We start from the raw sequence: 16862 nt of genomic DNA on the forward strand, positions 1-16862 counted from the left end.
GTAAACAGGGGTCTATTTTATTTTGAACAAGTCTTTTAATTAATGCATTTCAAGTACTCCAAAAATTACATCTCTTTGCACAATACAATTTGAAATTTTTTTTTAGTAAAAATGTTCAAAGTGAACAAAAATTTCCGATACTGTATAAAACACAGTGAACATTAAAATCAGACAGTAGTATTACTTTTTAATCTTGTGTTCTTTCGGCCTACGTCACCTACAACATTTCAACTCAATTTGGACATTTTCAGTGCACATTTATCTAAAAACTTTACCAAGACTATGAAATTAAAAAGAAATTAAATTTACAGGCATTATTCTTCGGCTCATCTACCCAAACCATGCCACAGCAAAACGATGACAAAAATGAAAATGTAACATTAACTCCATCACACTGAATTGTTTTTACCATTGATGATGATGGAGAGAAATACCAAGCAAAGCAAACTCCAGTTCAACTAGCACATATAAGAACATAAATAACTTAGAAGAGAGGAAACTTTGTCACATATGAACATCTTTGAACAACTTACTCTCAGATTAGGATACAAAAAAGTGAAACGGATGTATCAAAATGTAATTTTCATTTTCAAATGAAATGTAAATTTTCGAAGTACTGTACAAGTTTACATGTAAATTCTTCAGGCCTAACAGGCGCGATCGGGCCTAGAAGATGAAATTTAAAAACAGCTCCATTTTGTACAGACATGAGTTACAGAAACCATTGACCTCCCTTATTCATCTGCCACGAGAAACAAACCGTTACCTGTGACACACATTACATTTATGTCCCCTCAAGAGCACACATGTGATTATGACAACCAGGACAGTGTTGTAATATTAGCTGTGATCATGCATTCAAACTACTATAATGCCAGGATTAAGGAATGTCTTAAAAACAAACAAACAAACAAAAAAAAAAAACGCACTGCACCGAATATGTAAACGCAAAATCCTGAGAGTTTTTAGTCTGTACCAAAGTTTGCACCCACAAACCAAATAATTTTGTTGAGAGAAATATTTGCACAGTACATACATCAGGGGATTTTGCCTATTGTGGTGACATCATCGAATCCTCTCACTTAGTGTTACCATTCTCCAAAAGAAGGAATAAAACGCCTGAGGTCAAACTCACATCTCCTTCATTTCTCCCATTTAAAGTGGCTCCAGAAACCTCACAGGTGCTTACTGTGGTTTATGAAACCTGTGCACATAGATCAGCTTTATAAAGTTATATGGCACGCTGATGTAAACTCACACTGTGGCCTGCACTCATGAGCTCTTAAGGGGATTCGGTCTATGATGAGAGCTGATCAGGAGAAAACCGCAGGTGAATAAAAAAAAAAAAAAAAATTAAATAAAGAATCTGAAACGGCTTGTTTTCCTGTGAAATCAGTGAAACACACTGACAAATGTGTTAGTGAATAGTGTGACAATACTGCTGCCTTACAGGGCTCCTTCCCGCTGTTTTAAGACATTAATAACTGTCAACGTAAATAGTGTTGAGTGACACACAAATATTACAGACCTTTGTCAATTAATAGTCACATTGAATAAATGTGTCTGCATGCCCACATTGAAAAGTTCTTAGATTTTCTATCTTGAAGAATAATAGAATGATTAAATCTTACATTTTATTTGTACATCCGCTCTGGAATTTCTTTTTTAAAATTTATTCCCACGCTCATGTAAACTAACTCTGTAACATGACACACTCACACTTCTAAACTAAGCCACAGCAGCCTTCACTTTCGCTTGTCTTCATATCTGAACAGGTAGAATCATCGTCATCATCATCATCAGCTTGAGTTAGTGGTTATTCATTCTTCATTATCAAAAACAAATAGGTAGAGACAATAAAAGAGGTACCAAACTAGGTGACCTACTCCTTCTGTACCCACAACTAGTTTGTTACACAACATGAACAAAACATGACGTTAGTAAGACAATAAAAAAAAACAAAGATGAAAAATAAAGTACCTTGAACAAAGAAGGCCTAAAACGTTGGATATCATGAACTTCAAATTTGAAACCTAGCGATCTAACGAAAGTGAAAGAGATCCACCTGACTGGACGACTGCGACGAGAACTCGATGGCCTCGAATCCTCAACTGCAACGTCCAAGGATCACAACCATCATTCCTTCATTTATGTGTTAAGAGTCCTGAGAGCACTAACCGAAAAATAAAAGAAAAAAGTGAAGAATTACACATTTACAGTAGAAGAAAGAGTTCTTTTTTCACTTATGATACACTAAATATGTACAGTCACATGCAGAAGACTTGTCTGCACGAGAGACCGGAGCCTGTGTCTTTTGCCATTTGACATGTGTAAATCACAAAAGTGCCGCAAATCCCCACTGAGTGTCTCTCATTCCTGGCTGGAATGGCGAAAGAAAAGCACGCAACGATTCACCAGTAGCCACGGACATGTCAGTCAAAAGAAAAAGAAAAAGAAAAAAGAAAAAGAAAAGAAAGAAAGAATAAAAACACAAGGAAAGAAAAAAACACATCACAGACCGTACTAAAGCTACAGATGATTCCTTAACTCCTTGGCACTCCTTCAAAAAAATAAAATAAAATAAAAAAAAAAATAGGTGGAATAGGATGCTAGATCGCACTGCATTGGAAATGGCTGATGGTCAAGTCCACTCCACAAAGAGCCAGTCAAGTCGCTAGATCGTGTTTTCTCTTTTTCAAGTGTCTGTTTTGTCTGCAGATGGAGGATATGATGATGACTAACAACCATGTCAGGCTTTTCTTTGGATGGAGTGACGCTTTTGTTTCCCACTGTAGGCACAAGGAGGAGCCAAGGCATTGGGGGAAGGAGGGGCGGACTGTAGGGTCTCAGCGTCTCATTTGGCCCATCTGATAGTTCTCTCTGGGCTGACGGTGGTGCCTCTGGGGCTGCGCTTGCCGCTGAGGCTGCCTCTGGGGCTGCCGCTGGCCGCCGTGCCCACCGTGTCCTCCATGGCCACCGTGGCCGTGCTGGTGGGAGTGCGGATGCTGAGACTGTTGCACCTGAGAGCTAGCATGCTGCTGCGCTCGTCGCCTCTTCAGAGTACCTGTCAAGAGAGGGGACGTTACCTCAGCTTGTGAAAAGACAGACTAAAATATCAATTTACTAAGCACTAAATGTGTTTTATTTATACTGTCTTATAAATAGATAGAATTTCTGCTGAGAGAGACCGCAAATCACAAGACACCGAAAAAAGGCACCTAATTTTGGTTGCAGGAAAAAATCATCTTCCATTCCATTTAAGAAATGAGAAACTATTCACTGCATCAGTTAGGGTTAAATAACTTGTTGTCAGCTGAAACATCACTATCAATGCAGTAATTATCCAGTGGGAGGTTCTTACCTATTTGTTTAGTTAAATCGGGGTGTTGACTTTTTTTGAATAGGCACCAAATCAACACATTGCAAACAAAAACCACTCAAACATAATGAACATAATTTACAATACAAAGTTCATTACTGTCAGTAGGTGGTGTTGCTGTGCACGTATGTGTTCAGCTTAATCTAATAAACTCCAGAGGAAAAACTCTGGTCTGACAAAACCCTCTGTGTAAACCTCTGAACTCACCTGGAAGCGGTTTGGGAGGGGGAAGTTTGGGGTTACTGCTCGGTGTATGCACACTACAGATCTTAATAAAGCCAGCCATGAGCATGATGAGAGCGATACCCATCAATAGCACTGCCCACCAATGACCCTAGAGAAAAGAATGACGCACAAATCAAACACAACAATTCAAAAACAGCTCATGATCAATCAATCATCCAATCAGAATCAAGAAGTTAGCACATACCACAATCCACTCTGCAATGTTTTCATAGAGCTCTGGGTTGAAAATGGCCTTCTTTAGCCTGGCAAGCGGTCCGTCTGCATCCACCAGGCGGCATTTCATGAACACGTCACAGTAGCCCTTAAAGTCGTTGCAAGGTGAGCCGGCTGGCAGTGTGGTGACTTTCTTATTAAAAAACCGAGCCAGGCGCTCTGATCCGGTGCTGCTGCATGTGTTGGGATTCACTGTGGAGATGAACCACAGTCAACACAATTCAAATGAAAAAAGTCTTTAAGCGCACTTTATTAAAAGAACAATTCAATTATCCAGGGAGGAACGGTAAATGACTCACTCTTCTCCATGCAGCACACGTGGCAAAGCTCAGTCTCGTCTTTACCATCTTGGCTGGCACAGGTGCATGCCTCAAGACCGTACTTCTCACAGATGGAGCCGGAGCAGCCCTGCGGGGGAGGAGCATGAGGAGAGGCGAGATCAGACGCTGCTTGGTACTAATTTGAAGTTGCTATAACGACCAGTTTTTCCAGGTCTAAAGTCTTCAGCCACTCACCCCGTTGAGGCAGACTTGGGTTTCTCCATGGCAAGCAGTGAAGTTGGCCTTAGGCTCCGAGGTAGGACACTGGGCGCTGACTCCGTTACACATGCCCTGGTGAGCACACTCCGACTCCTCTCTGCACTTCTCATTGCGACCCTTGTAAGTGCACTCGAAAGTACAACAAGGACCCTGGCTTGGACTAGTAGTAAAGAGACAAGTGCTATAATTATCAGCACTGGGATGACAGATCTTATGCTGATCAGGTAAAAAGTATAGTGAAAAATGACATCCATATCTACCTGCACACTTTATTGGGCTTTAATTTGCACTTTTTATTGTCAGCCTGGTTGGCGTCATAGCAGCACTGGTCCCTGCACTGATCGCTGTAACCACAGTCACACTCCTCTCCTGGCTCCACCAGGCCGTTACCACAGATGGGCTGGCCAGACTCTGTATGAGGGAAGGAAAAATAAACATTCAATCAGGTAGCCAAAAGCTAGAACATTTTCTTTCATACTTTAACTTCTTGTACAGAGTGCTAAAAGTGTAAGTGAGGAAAACAGACATTTACGAAGAAAACTGTCAAATAGAAGCAGTGTTCAAGTGTTCTGTTCAAATGCTTGAGTTTCTATGTGTAAACCAGACAAAGTTCTTGATGTGTCAATCTTGTCGACAACTGGAAAACTTTTATTTTAACTTGGCGTTAACCGAGTGTTAGAAAAGTTTTATTATGTTGCTGATCTGACAAGACAAGACAAAAATAGATCATAAATAGTATGATTCCACCATCTGCCAATATTGTAAAAATAATACTGGACTAATGCCAGTACTGATTTTCCAATCCAATACCAGCCAGAGTTGTGGTGTATTTTTAGTTACCCTGCTGCCTCTCCAACCACAATACTCAGGTTAAAAAGCTCCCTCACTTGTCAACGGTTAAGAATCTGAATAGTATTGTGATTTCTATTAACAGGGCCAAAACAAAGCCATGCATGGACTGTAAAAGTCTAAGGTCCAACAAAGTGGCCAAAAAACAAAAACAAAAAAAAAACGTACCAACAAAGCAGTTGCTCCTCTTCTTTTCCAGCACTTGGCTGATGTTGCGAATGCTACAGATGGAGAACTTATTGTTGTTGAGCTTGTCTCCTGATGTGGCTCTTGCATACATGATATAATTGCCCTTCTCCTTCTTGTCCTGGCTCTTGGATTCTCCGGGAGTGCATTCAGATCCAGAGTCATGCTGAGAGCGAGAAAGAAATAAAAAATAATCACAGGTTAAAAGAGGAGGGACAAAGCGTATGCACCTCCCTAATACATTCCTTTTCACTGTGCAGAAATGGATTACGTCTAAGTAACTCACCGGGGAGCCAAAGTTGTGTCCTACTTCATGTGCAAAAGTGATATGGGAGACTTTTGGAGGTACGTGGGAGGCATAGTTCTGTACGGTGATTATACCAGTATTGAGAGACTTCTTTTTTCCATCTGAGTACAGCTTGCTTTTTTCACAGATGCCTCCAGAGCTCCCTGAAGAAGAAAAAAAACCAAATTAAACAAATTAAACAAGTAGGAACAAATGTTCTTCCAACACACAGCAAAACATGAAGGATTTTGCTCATTAAGGAAGGAAGGAAATGTAATGAACATGCTGACAATTATTCAATTAACACTGATGACAAGTGTGATTTATCAGTTTATGGTTCATGTAAAATTAAAAATTTTCATTGCCATCATAAGGAGAAGATAAATAACCTTTGCACTATAAATGATGTGTCATAACTTCCAATAAACTATGCAGCGCACAAAATACTGGTTACTATTTCACTGTAACACATTAGCAACAGAGTGAAACAAATGAATGGGAGTAGAACCGTAGTGAAGACCTCTGCAAATTGTCTGAGATTATATTTGAAGTTGCAGCTGGTTTTCAGAACGCAGAATTTCAAGGGGAAATTTCCATTTTTCTCGTACATGCAAGTATGTCACAATTAATTTATACATTAAATCATAGATACTTTCCTAGAATAATCTCCTATTCAAACAATGTTGGGTGTCTCTCATGTCCCTGAACAATGTGCCAAGTACAGTGTTGTATAATGGTTTAAAAATTGTCCGCATTCTTCTGCTATGTTTATTCATATCTTGCTTTAAAAATAGTGCCAACTGTTAGCAGTTGATGATTGTTGATGATACATATTCACTATGTTTAAGTACCTGATGGGGCTCCCACCCATGCCAGACCCAACACCCCATCATCAAAATCTCTATCGGTGAAAACATAAGCCAAGCAGTAGTCATCGTGGTTCTGCTCCGAGTTCAGCTCCAGGAACTTCTCCACACCAATGTTGGCAAAGCGGAATGGGTTGGACCTATCCCTCTCATCGCTGGTAGTGTTTATCTGCAGAGGAGCATTGTGATTAGAGGAAGAGGAGGATTCAGAAGGAAAACTGAGCAAATCCAAAATATAATCCTAAAATGAACACAGCACTCACTCTGATCCTTTTCACCATGAAGCTGATGTTGCGAATACCCATGAAGTCTGTACCCTGATAAATGGCATCAATGGCCTTCACGTGACTGGAAATCTGAAAGAGAAAGACGTTATGATAAAGTGTCTCACAGCACGAGTCAATTCATAATGTGCACATGATGTAGACAATACTGTAATATACATAAATAATACATTTTCTAACTTAGTAGACCCCTTGTATAACTGTAACCTCGCATAATAGTACACCCTGCACATTACACTAACAGTCTAAAAGAAATATCTCCCTTTCACTGTTGATGTAAGTCTAACTAATGTTAGACTAATACTCGTTAGTACTACTACTAATACTCCCACCCGGAATTAGACATGGTCATTTGTTTCATGTTGAGTTTGAGGAGATATTTTTGTCTAAATTTAAAAGTGCCATTCAGTATTTTGATAAATATGCTTATTGGTTTTCTTGCTGAGAGAAGATCGATAATGTTCTTGTGTCTGTACTATAAATAAGAAGTTACTGCAAGCAGCTAGAGGAAACAGCTAGCCCTGTTCTGTTCAAAGGTAACAAAATCCGCCTACTGGCATTTACAAAGCTCCTGATTTAGGTTATATTTATGCGCCATGTATGTCACATCTCATCTGACAGAGGGGTCTCCTTAGTTTCACATAACCCTCAACAAGAAAGTGAATGTGTGCATTTCCAAAAATGTTGAACTCCTACTTAAACATGCCAGATTTCCATAGGAATTATGCTTTCATGGAAGTATCATGGCCAATATTTGTTGTGCGTTACCAGGAAACTAGGCATTTGTGTGTTTTATTTCCATATATCGAATGATAAATCCTTTCTTTTAAGTGTGATTCATCCCTTGCACTGAATAAGAAGTGTTATTACTGTAATACTAATTAGCCTTTAAACCGTTACTGCTGCTTAAAAATTCGCTTCGGCACCAACAGACACAAATCCTCCACACTGATTGTATGAATCACATTTAGACAGCACCACAGTAGCAGGTGTCAAGTAAGTGGCAGCGCCCGTGCATTACCTGAGCAATGACAGCCTCTCTGGTCTTGTAGTACTTGTAGAAGAGGTGGTCAGTCTGAATAAAAAGCTGGCAGGTGTTTTTCTCAGCTTGGGCCATCCTCCTCTTCCTCAGCAACACAGGGCCATTGAAGTCTGCCTCAGTGTGAAGCTCCTTGTGTGAACAGCATGAGAGACAGGTAATAGGAAAAAGTTAAATAAAGCACACAGTACATATACTATTGCATTTTCAGCCGAACAGTGGTTAAATAAATAATGCTAGTGTTTTTAGGCTGTGGTTTTTCAGCTGCAGTATATTCTCTACTCTTCTACTCTGAGACACGCACTGAGTACAGTATGTCACAAGAAGACTGAGGAAAGGAGGAAGGAATAATAAGAAGAGAATAATAAACGATTAAACATCAAATGCCCTTATGCACTACAATTTCATCTGAGTCACAGAACAAAGCGTCTCACTAAAAACTGTAGCAATATTTAACAAACCCAAACCAATTCTCGAACACACATAAAACCTAAACAGTTCGGAGGACATTTCCCAGAATATTTCTGTAATAGAAATACTTTACCTGCTTTGTGTTTATGTCGTACAAACAGAGCAAGGAAATATGTCATTTCTGGTTAATGTTCTTGTTTGGATTAAAAAAATAAGGACAGAATAAGAAACGAGTGAAAATATTAATGGTTGGAGGATACTTTTCTCTGTTACTTGAATGTCATTATAATACACAGGAGGGATAAACTGTGACTAGCTTTGGGTTGAACTTGGCTGTGAGATTAACAAAGCTTTAGTCAATTAATGAAGGACTATGAGATGAGTGACAGCTTGTCTAAAATGAAAATAAATATAATATGAAACTTTTGTCAAGATATCTGGCTGGTCTAACTAAAGTGGATACAATAATAGATATATTATATCCACAGTTTGTAATCTCCTAATTAAAAAAAGACATATTATATATTACATCAAACCACTGATCCATTGTCATTAACATATACTAGTATGTATACAGTACATGTAATAATGATATTTGTTGAGAATAGAAGCTAACAAGTGACTGATTATTACAGTTACTGCTTTACATGCATTTAAACAAAGAGGTTAGATCTTGAGAGAAGTTAACTCTCAATTCTCATGTAAACAGATTTCTTAACCGTCATGTATAGGAAAAATCGGGTTACGGGGTAGGAGATTAGAGAAAGTAACATTTCCCCAGGTAGATTTCTACTGGAGAATGACATTTTCTCTGTTCTGCATTCACATAACCAGGGTTCTGAAGTTTGCATATACACAACAATGAACGGCGACAGAGAATATGTGAGTGGGTGGATGAAAGGAGAGATCATTACATGGAGCTATGCCTTCGCGTATTTGTCTTTGTATAAGTCTTTCCAAAGTCCAACTAAAACTGAAACTAACACAAAGCGGCCTGCAAGTCTAAATCTAAGTCAGTTTCCCACTGTCAATTTATGAAATTCAAAGAGCTTGTGTTGCGAAAGGGGCTCTGTTTTGTCTGTTTCTTCTTTCGTTTCTCTTTTTCTCTTGCTCTAGTGCCAGTCAGCTCAAAAAAAAAAAGTCAGGAAGCAGAATCGTCTGTCACTATAAAGTTTAAGTCTATGAGCTGTGATTCCAAATGTCTGAGACATAGGAAATATATTAATCTGCTGCACGTATGTCTGAATGTAGAGTTACTGCAGTGCACTTAAATGCATGTATTCATATTGTTTTAGTCAATTGGTTAACTAATGTTTGATAAGTTAATCATACAGTATCTAAGCTTAACTGGACAAGTTGTTGTTTACTTGTTTTATATTGTGTGTTGATTTTTTTTTATTTACACTAATTAGACTTCTACTAATAAGACGGTAGACATTCATTAAATGAGCAGAGACGGGCTACGACTTCAAACTGCACACAGAGATTGAAATGGGCACCTGGGTATCTCTGAAGCTGACTAAGTAGAATAAATTTTCTCGGAAACCAAACTCTCTCTTTATTAAAGACTGTGAGGCTTTATTGTGGTGTGTGGTGTAGTTCACCTTGGGTTGCTCCTCTACGGCAGAGCCTTGGTACTTCTTCATCCTTTCAAACACTGAGCTATCAGCGCAACCTCCCTCTGGGCCGTACTTGTGCGGGTAGTCTGAGTGAGAGAGACAGACACAACACTGTTAGGATTATGGGAGACAATGTTAGCTACTTAACCCCCTGAGTCACTCTATTTCTGGTGCTATTCATGATCAGCTAATGGATGTACTTACACGCCACTTGAGCCTAGCTTGGCTGTGTGAGCTGTTACTTTCCTGTCGCCCTCATTAGCAATTCCTCTCACATTCCTGTTTAATTTGCCCCTCAGCTACATACTATATGTACACAGATGATTTGCAATTACAGGGTGCCAGTGTAGTGAAGTGTACTTGGTGTTCACTATCAGTACCAACATTGTAAAGACTGCTTAAATGAGCCTGTAGCCCCAGAGAAGGATCATGTTACTCAGCTAATGAGCACCCCGGGTATCTCTGTTCCCTGGGGGATGATCACACTAGTCTGCCTCCATCAGCTTGGCTGCCCCAACCTTGCACTTTCTTAATCACACATTTACATACAGTATGTGTGTGCATTCAATTACACAAACTAAATGATGACAAGGAAATACGCTATCATTTGTGTTTCAGAAGTTTCTGAGAACTCACGTATGTCGTCTTCGTGGTAGATGACAGAGTGGAAGGGGACGTCTTTCCCCTTAAGGTATCTCTCAGCAGGCTCCACGTAGTAGGTACCATGATAGCTCTGAATGAAGCCCTCAAACTTACCATCCACAATGGAGCCATGAGTCAAAGTACCTTTCTCACCTGAAAATCAGAATTGCAAAAGTATGGGTGTCAGACAATTCACACAAATAAAAAACAAACAAACAAGGTAATAAACAAAATACACAGGGCTGCATTATTGCTTTCATAATTGAGACATGCACTGAAACAAATTAATTGAAATTAGAAGGGCAGTCTCACCATAGATTTCCCCTGTGTAGATATGAGAGGTATCAAATGGAATCTCTTCTCCTGAAACGTCCACCTTCAGATCTTCGGCAAACAAGGTGGTATCCCTTTTCATTCGTAAATTAAAATGCCTGAAATCACAGAAATAAATCTTAGGGTAACACATTAATTAAACACATTAGTGTGATTATAACTGTGTTATCTATATTGCTAGATGTTTTTTTCTTTTATCCCTTAACATTCTTGAGGCCACAGAGCATGTGCCTATGGATTTGGGTGTGTATTGGACTTTGGTCTCACTTTGAGAGGTAAGCAATATTCACCCAAGCTTTCAGAATAAGGAAAATGCAAATCAAAGGGGGGTAAATGGGGAAAAGCAAAGCTAGAGCTTGGCAGAAAGAAGACATTTAAGCTGTGTTGTGCTGAAAAAGGGGGAAATTCCAGTCTTAATCTTAATCTTGTAATAGTGAGAACATAAAATTAAATGTGTTTTTTGCTGATGGACTACTGGAAAACATGGAATTTACAGAAATGAAATTTGCCTGTATTGTTCAACAACAACAACAACAATCAGGGGATTTTTATTAAATTTATATCTGACATGTATGGTAAAATCTAACATGATGACACACAAATCTTGTCCTGCATGTGTATGTATCTATTCAATCATAGCTGTTTTCTGCTATAACTTTGTCTGAGGGGGAAAACATAAGGTCTACATTGGCTATTTCAGACATATTCAGACATTTCACAACAGGCAAGGGGAAGGTGCACAGTGTGTTGCAAAAAAAGAATCTGTGTCTACAGCTTTGTCGTGAATTCAAAAAAGAAAAGAAGCTGACACAGCTTTTCAAGTGAACAGACATCTTCCTTCTGTGTTGTTACAGCTCTTATAGTTCTCTTCCTTATTAAGCAGCATCAGAGCTTGGAAACAGGAGGCCCTGCTACAGGCAGGACGATGAACAGTCTTTGCCAAGCTTCTAGCCAGATGGTCTTGACTTTGTCACCGAGTCTGTTGACATTTTCTACCAAACAAAACCACCTCTTCAAAATACTGGATGAATAACTATCACAAGGACTAACTGTAGCTATACATGCATCTAGAATCACCTTAGAAATACCCAAATGCATCACAGGACTAACCAACATTTCAGCAATTCCAATTCACCTGGTCTCAATGTATTTTAACTGTGGCAAGAAAACCTGATCAAAACCACAATAGTGCTGCAACTAATAATTATTTTCTTTACTGACTAATCTAATACATTTTTCATAAAATGGAAAATTATTAATTACACTTCTATAAAGGCCAAGCTCATGTCTTTAAATAGCTTGTTTTGTTGGGCCTAAAGTATCAAGCCCAAAAATAAGTATATGTGGCCCTAATGACCATTTACATTTCTTATGTAAGATAAACAAAAAGCAAAAAATCCTCATAATTGAGAAGCTGGATCTAGAGAACCTGGTATTATATCCATTGTCAAAATAATAGCCAATCAATTGTTTTAGTTTTAACAGATGCCACAGAAACTGCCTAGCAACAAAATACAAGTCTGAGATTAAAAATCTGTTCTTACCAACGGAGCTAATATGATCCACACAACCAGGAGATTTCATAAAACAGGATTCAATGTAAAGAACTGTCAATCACAGTGCAAATTCCTGCTTTATCCACCTTTAATCATAAACGATGTGTAGATGTAGGATAAGCTTTGCAAATAAACACAAAGGTAAATAAAGAGATGGATGATGGATGAAACAGATACTAACAAAATTTCTCTTGAGCTTAATATCTGGTAAAAATTGACAAACCTTCCATGGGCATGAAACTCTAAATGCAGAAACTTGTCTTCATGGGACAACGCCCTCTTGGCCCTCTGATGTTTGCTGTGCACAAGCTCCGTGTCATAGGAGAGGCCTTCATAGTGATGGATGTACTTGTCCAGACGATTTCTGTAGTGTCCTGTACAGAACAGAGGAACCATGTTGTGTTGTTATCAACAGAAACAAAGAAAATAATGAAATGTCAAATAAATTTATATCATTATGGAATCTAAGAGAATGAATGGATACAATCACTCATTCAAGTACAGTCACAAAAAAAAAAAAAAAAAAAAAAAAAAAAAGTAATAGCACTGTTTTCAATTTCCTGGTTTTCTGCACAACTTGGTGAAGAAATGTGATCTGTTCTTCACCAGAATCACAAACATCAACAAACATAATATTTCTAAGCTGATAAAACACAGTCTTGGTCTTTTGCGTCTTTACATGAATACAGAGTGACGGTGGAAAAAGTAATTGAAATGTTTTAAATAACGGGTTAAACCTTTGGTAGCTATAACCTCCACAGCTACAGGAAGTGTTGATATTTATTGTCATTGTTCTGCTGCAGCACCAAACTTATTTTGACCTTCAGCTTGCAGACATTAACCCTGACATTATCCTGTAGGATACCTAAAACTCATTTCCCCTCCACACCAGCAAGCTGTCCAGGTACACAGGCATCAAGGCAGCCCCAAATCATGATGCTCCCTCCACCATGCATCACTCTTGGGATGATGTTTGCAGAGTATGTGGTGCAAACTATTCTACTTTTGTTTCCTTTTCACAGTATTGTAGCGGAACGTTATGGTGGCTTTTGGCAAACATTCAAATTCATTAACAAAGATGCTAAATAGCTCCAATGAATGACAGTGTTTTTTCTGGACACTAGGGGTGGGCAATACTGCCTTAAAACAAAACCATGATATTTTACAATATATTTGTGATAATGATTTAATTGTTGATACGACAACATTAACTTCAGTAATATTTCTTTAGCACACCACCCTTCATTTCATCCCAGTTGACGTTTTATGAGCTTAACAGAGATGCTGTAGAAGGACCTCATGAGACCCGTTCACACCAGACGTCCTAAAAATATTCCTTCCGGACATTGTTCACAGCTACAGGAAATTCTTACTTTGGGTTATTGCTGTAACACCAAAGAAAAATAATGAATGCATACACACGTATGAACACATTACACAGAAATTAAAGAACATAAAAGGGTGAGATAAAATATGTATATTAGAAGAACGTGTACAGAATAAACATCCAAGTTCACAAGTTTCTAACATCCTTGGCACCACAGTGTATATATAACATTGACTATTCTTAGCAGATGGCTGACTTGTTGTGTGTGGTATGTGTTAGGATAAATTAGATTCCCAAAAATGCATGATCAGGCAACATTTGACAGGCAGGATTAAAATGATGGAAACTGACAGCAAACCAGTGTGGTCTGTGTTTTCAAATTCAGCTAAATCTATTTAAGTCAAATGGATGCCAGTTTTGGAGCTGTGCTCAACAACAGCCCCCAGCGTCACAGCATAATTATTTCGCCACCAGAAGAGTGGGTGGTGGGCTTGAAGGAAAGAGATTCTCAAGCACCTCCAACCATTTCACCAACTGTTTCACACTGAAAAGCAGTCTGACAAACTACATTTCAAGACAAAGCACTCGTTCTGTTCAGGCCATTTAAACCCTTCTGAAAGCTACTTCTATTCAAATCTCTGCCCCATCACCTATAAACCAAAATAATGTATTTTCTGTGGAAACAGAATATGTAATTAGTATTCTCTGACAGGTAATTACGCCTGACTAGCGAGCCATAAATTACAGGATTCAGAGTAACTATACAACAAAGATGGGTAAGTAGACCAAGCTTCAGCTAGTTCTCCGTTCACATGTATTATAAAATATTTAGGTGTTAACATTAAATTTTTCATTGAGGTGACTATGAGAAGTGAAGGCCAAGGTATTCTGAAATACCTTAATTTGTCCAGGCCTACAACACACAGACAAACTCAGAACCAGCACAGGAATTCCTACTTTTATGTAATCACAGAAAAACCTTCACAAACCACATAGGATTGATAAAATTATGAGTCACAGTCAAATCCATCTTTAGCTATTAATTTACCAAACGAAATAACAGGGTTATGTGAGATAGCTGCAATTGGTCCTAACAGTTTGATCCAGTTTCAGATTAAACATAATGAAATTCAAATGATAAAGAGGGACAATGAAAATGACAGAGGTTTATTTTTAAAACAGCTAATCCAAAGTTGTAGCGGCTAATGCTATATTAACTTTAAATACTGAGAACATTTAAAGACCAGTGACAACACAGAAAAAATATTATGGCAGCAAATCTAACCACTTGTGTCATGTAACAAGCTATATAGTAAACGCTGGCCTGATCCAGATAACATAATATCAGCGTCTAAACACCGTATTTCTGACTAAATCTGTAACGTTAGCGGCTAAACCGTTAGCTAGCACAAAGCTAACGGTCCGTTGTCGGAATCACCATCTTCTCATAACAATGGCTGTCGCCGCTATTCGCACCATAACAACAAAACCGACCCGAACCTGTCAACAGAACAAGCGACAACACACGGAGATAACTCAGCCACGTCGCTTTATTTTAATCCACTGCGCGAATCCGAGTTGGCTCCGACGCTATGTAGCATTTGTTAGCTGGAAGTAAAACGGTACAAAAGGGTGCAGTCCTCTTCATAACAAGCAGGCCCTGCTGATCCCTCCTGTTAGCTCCCTGGCTATCTGCCTTTCTGCTGCTCTCAGCCGCTGCTCCGTGGATTCAACACAACTTGCAAGGTTTTCCCTGAAAATGCCTCACTCACCTTGGGTGTGCTTTAGCAAATACGCGAAGAGGAAAAGTGTAAGAAGCATATCGGACAAATCCATTGTTAGAGCATTGATACCGTTTTCACTTTATTGTCCTACTTAGAGAGGCGCAGACGCCCTGTGTGTTTATTGCAGCTTCCTCTCATCGCCTCCTCTCTCCAGCGCCCTGACGTCAGACGCACGACAGCTTGGCACCCCTTCCCCCAAGCGCGTCCATGATCCCGGTCGTGCACACATTACTGCGCCTGGGTGCAATTTATCTCCACCATTACAGACACTTGAATATTTCAGGAACCATACGATTAGTGTAGTAATAGTGGTCGAGAGTGCAGGTATTCAGATAATGCACTTAATGCATGAGGGGATTTTCCATATTTCTGTTATTGTCAACAAATCCCATAAAAAGAATAAAAACCATCTATAAATTGCTTGTGTGGTTGATTCATCTGAACCTCGTTATACTATGAGAACTGCACTGTTGACATCAGTGAGTCACACTGGGTGAAATGTCTCCTCACAAAACAATGACTATAAATCACAGCATTTTTTTTGTTTGTTTCAAACAAAAACCCCCAAAGGCAAAGAATGACCATCACTTTTTTTAGTCTCTGAAACTGACTTCTGCAAGAAAGACTTAAGTGGTGCTGTGGCAGTGCGGCTCACTGAGGTGTTCATAATAGATTTAAGCAATAAATCAGCAGATTAAGATTAAGAAGATAAAATAAGGTTCTGCAGTGAGTAATGGTTGGTTTTAGTCTTTCTGTTGAAGTTCTTGACATGCAATAAATATTGAAATAAAACATGTAACAACATGTGACTTCACCAGAAAAGCAAAGCAGAACTGATCGCCTTTGCCTTACACATTTTGGTTTTGGTACCCATAAGTACGACCTGGACTTTGTTAAAGCAATGATTGGCAAATCTCAGAAACCCACATTTCATTAACAATTTAGGAAATATATATCACATTTAAACCAAACAATTTAGCATTTAAAGAAATTTCAAAACGCCTTCTTAAAAAGGTTCATTTTCTCAGTTCATGTTTTATTGTCCTATTGTGAATAAAATATGGGTTTATGAAATTTGCAAATCACTGCGTTCTGTTTTTAGACGAATTTTACACAGCATTCCAACATTTTAAAATTGAGGCTGTACTTAAATGTCAAATTTAATCATTTTTTTTATTCATCACTATAGATAAGAGGGAAATACAGTAGCTTTTACTACAAATTTATTAAAAAGTTAATTTGATTTGATAAATTATTAACCTGTAAAATAATTCTCTTGTGAAATAAAGGCCCTGCAGACCCA

The 16862-nt window shown here is 38.7% G+C and overlaps 1 protein-coding gene across 1 annotated transcript; it reads right to left on the bottom strand.

The window, feature by feature from the left end:
* On the bottom strand, positions 1–15692 carry LOC113166039 (disintegrin and metalloproteinase domain-containing protein 10-like). Its single transcript, XM_026365956.1, has 16 exons — positions 15548–15692; positions 12672–12822; positions 10872–10990; positions 10554–10712; positions 9903–10003; positions 7870–8019; positions 6828–6920; positions 6550–6733; positions 5699–5862; positions 5395–5578; positions 4638–4788; positions 4354–4537; positions 4138–4246; positions 3810–4030; positions 3587–3713; positions 1–3064 (listed from the first exon to the last, which is right to left on the bottom strand). The coding sequence occupies exons 1-16, from the start codon at positions 15609–15611 to the stop codon at positions 2847–2849; spliced, it is 2379 nt and encodes a 792-aa protein (XP_026221741.1). The 5' UTR covers positions 15612–15692; the 3' UTR covers positions 1–2846.
* Between the last annotated feature and the right edge of the window lie 1170 nt (positions 15693–16862).

This window comes from Anabas testudineus, chromosome 6, assembly GCF_900324465.2.
Source record: "Anabas testudineus chromosome 6, fAnaTes1.2, whole genome shotgun sequence".
In the NCBI taxonomy this organism is placed as follows: domain Eukaryota; kingdom Metazoa; phylum Chordata; class Actinopteri; order Anabantiformes; family Anabantidae; genus Anabas; species Anabas testudineus.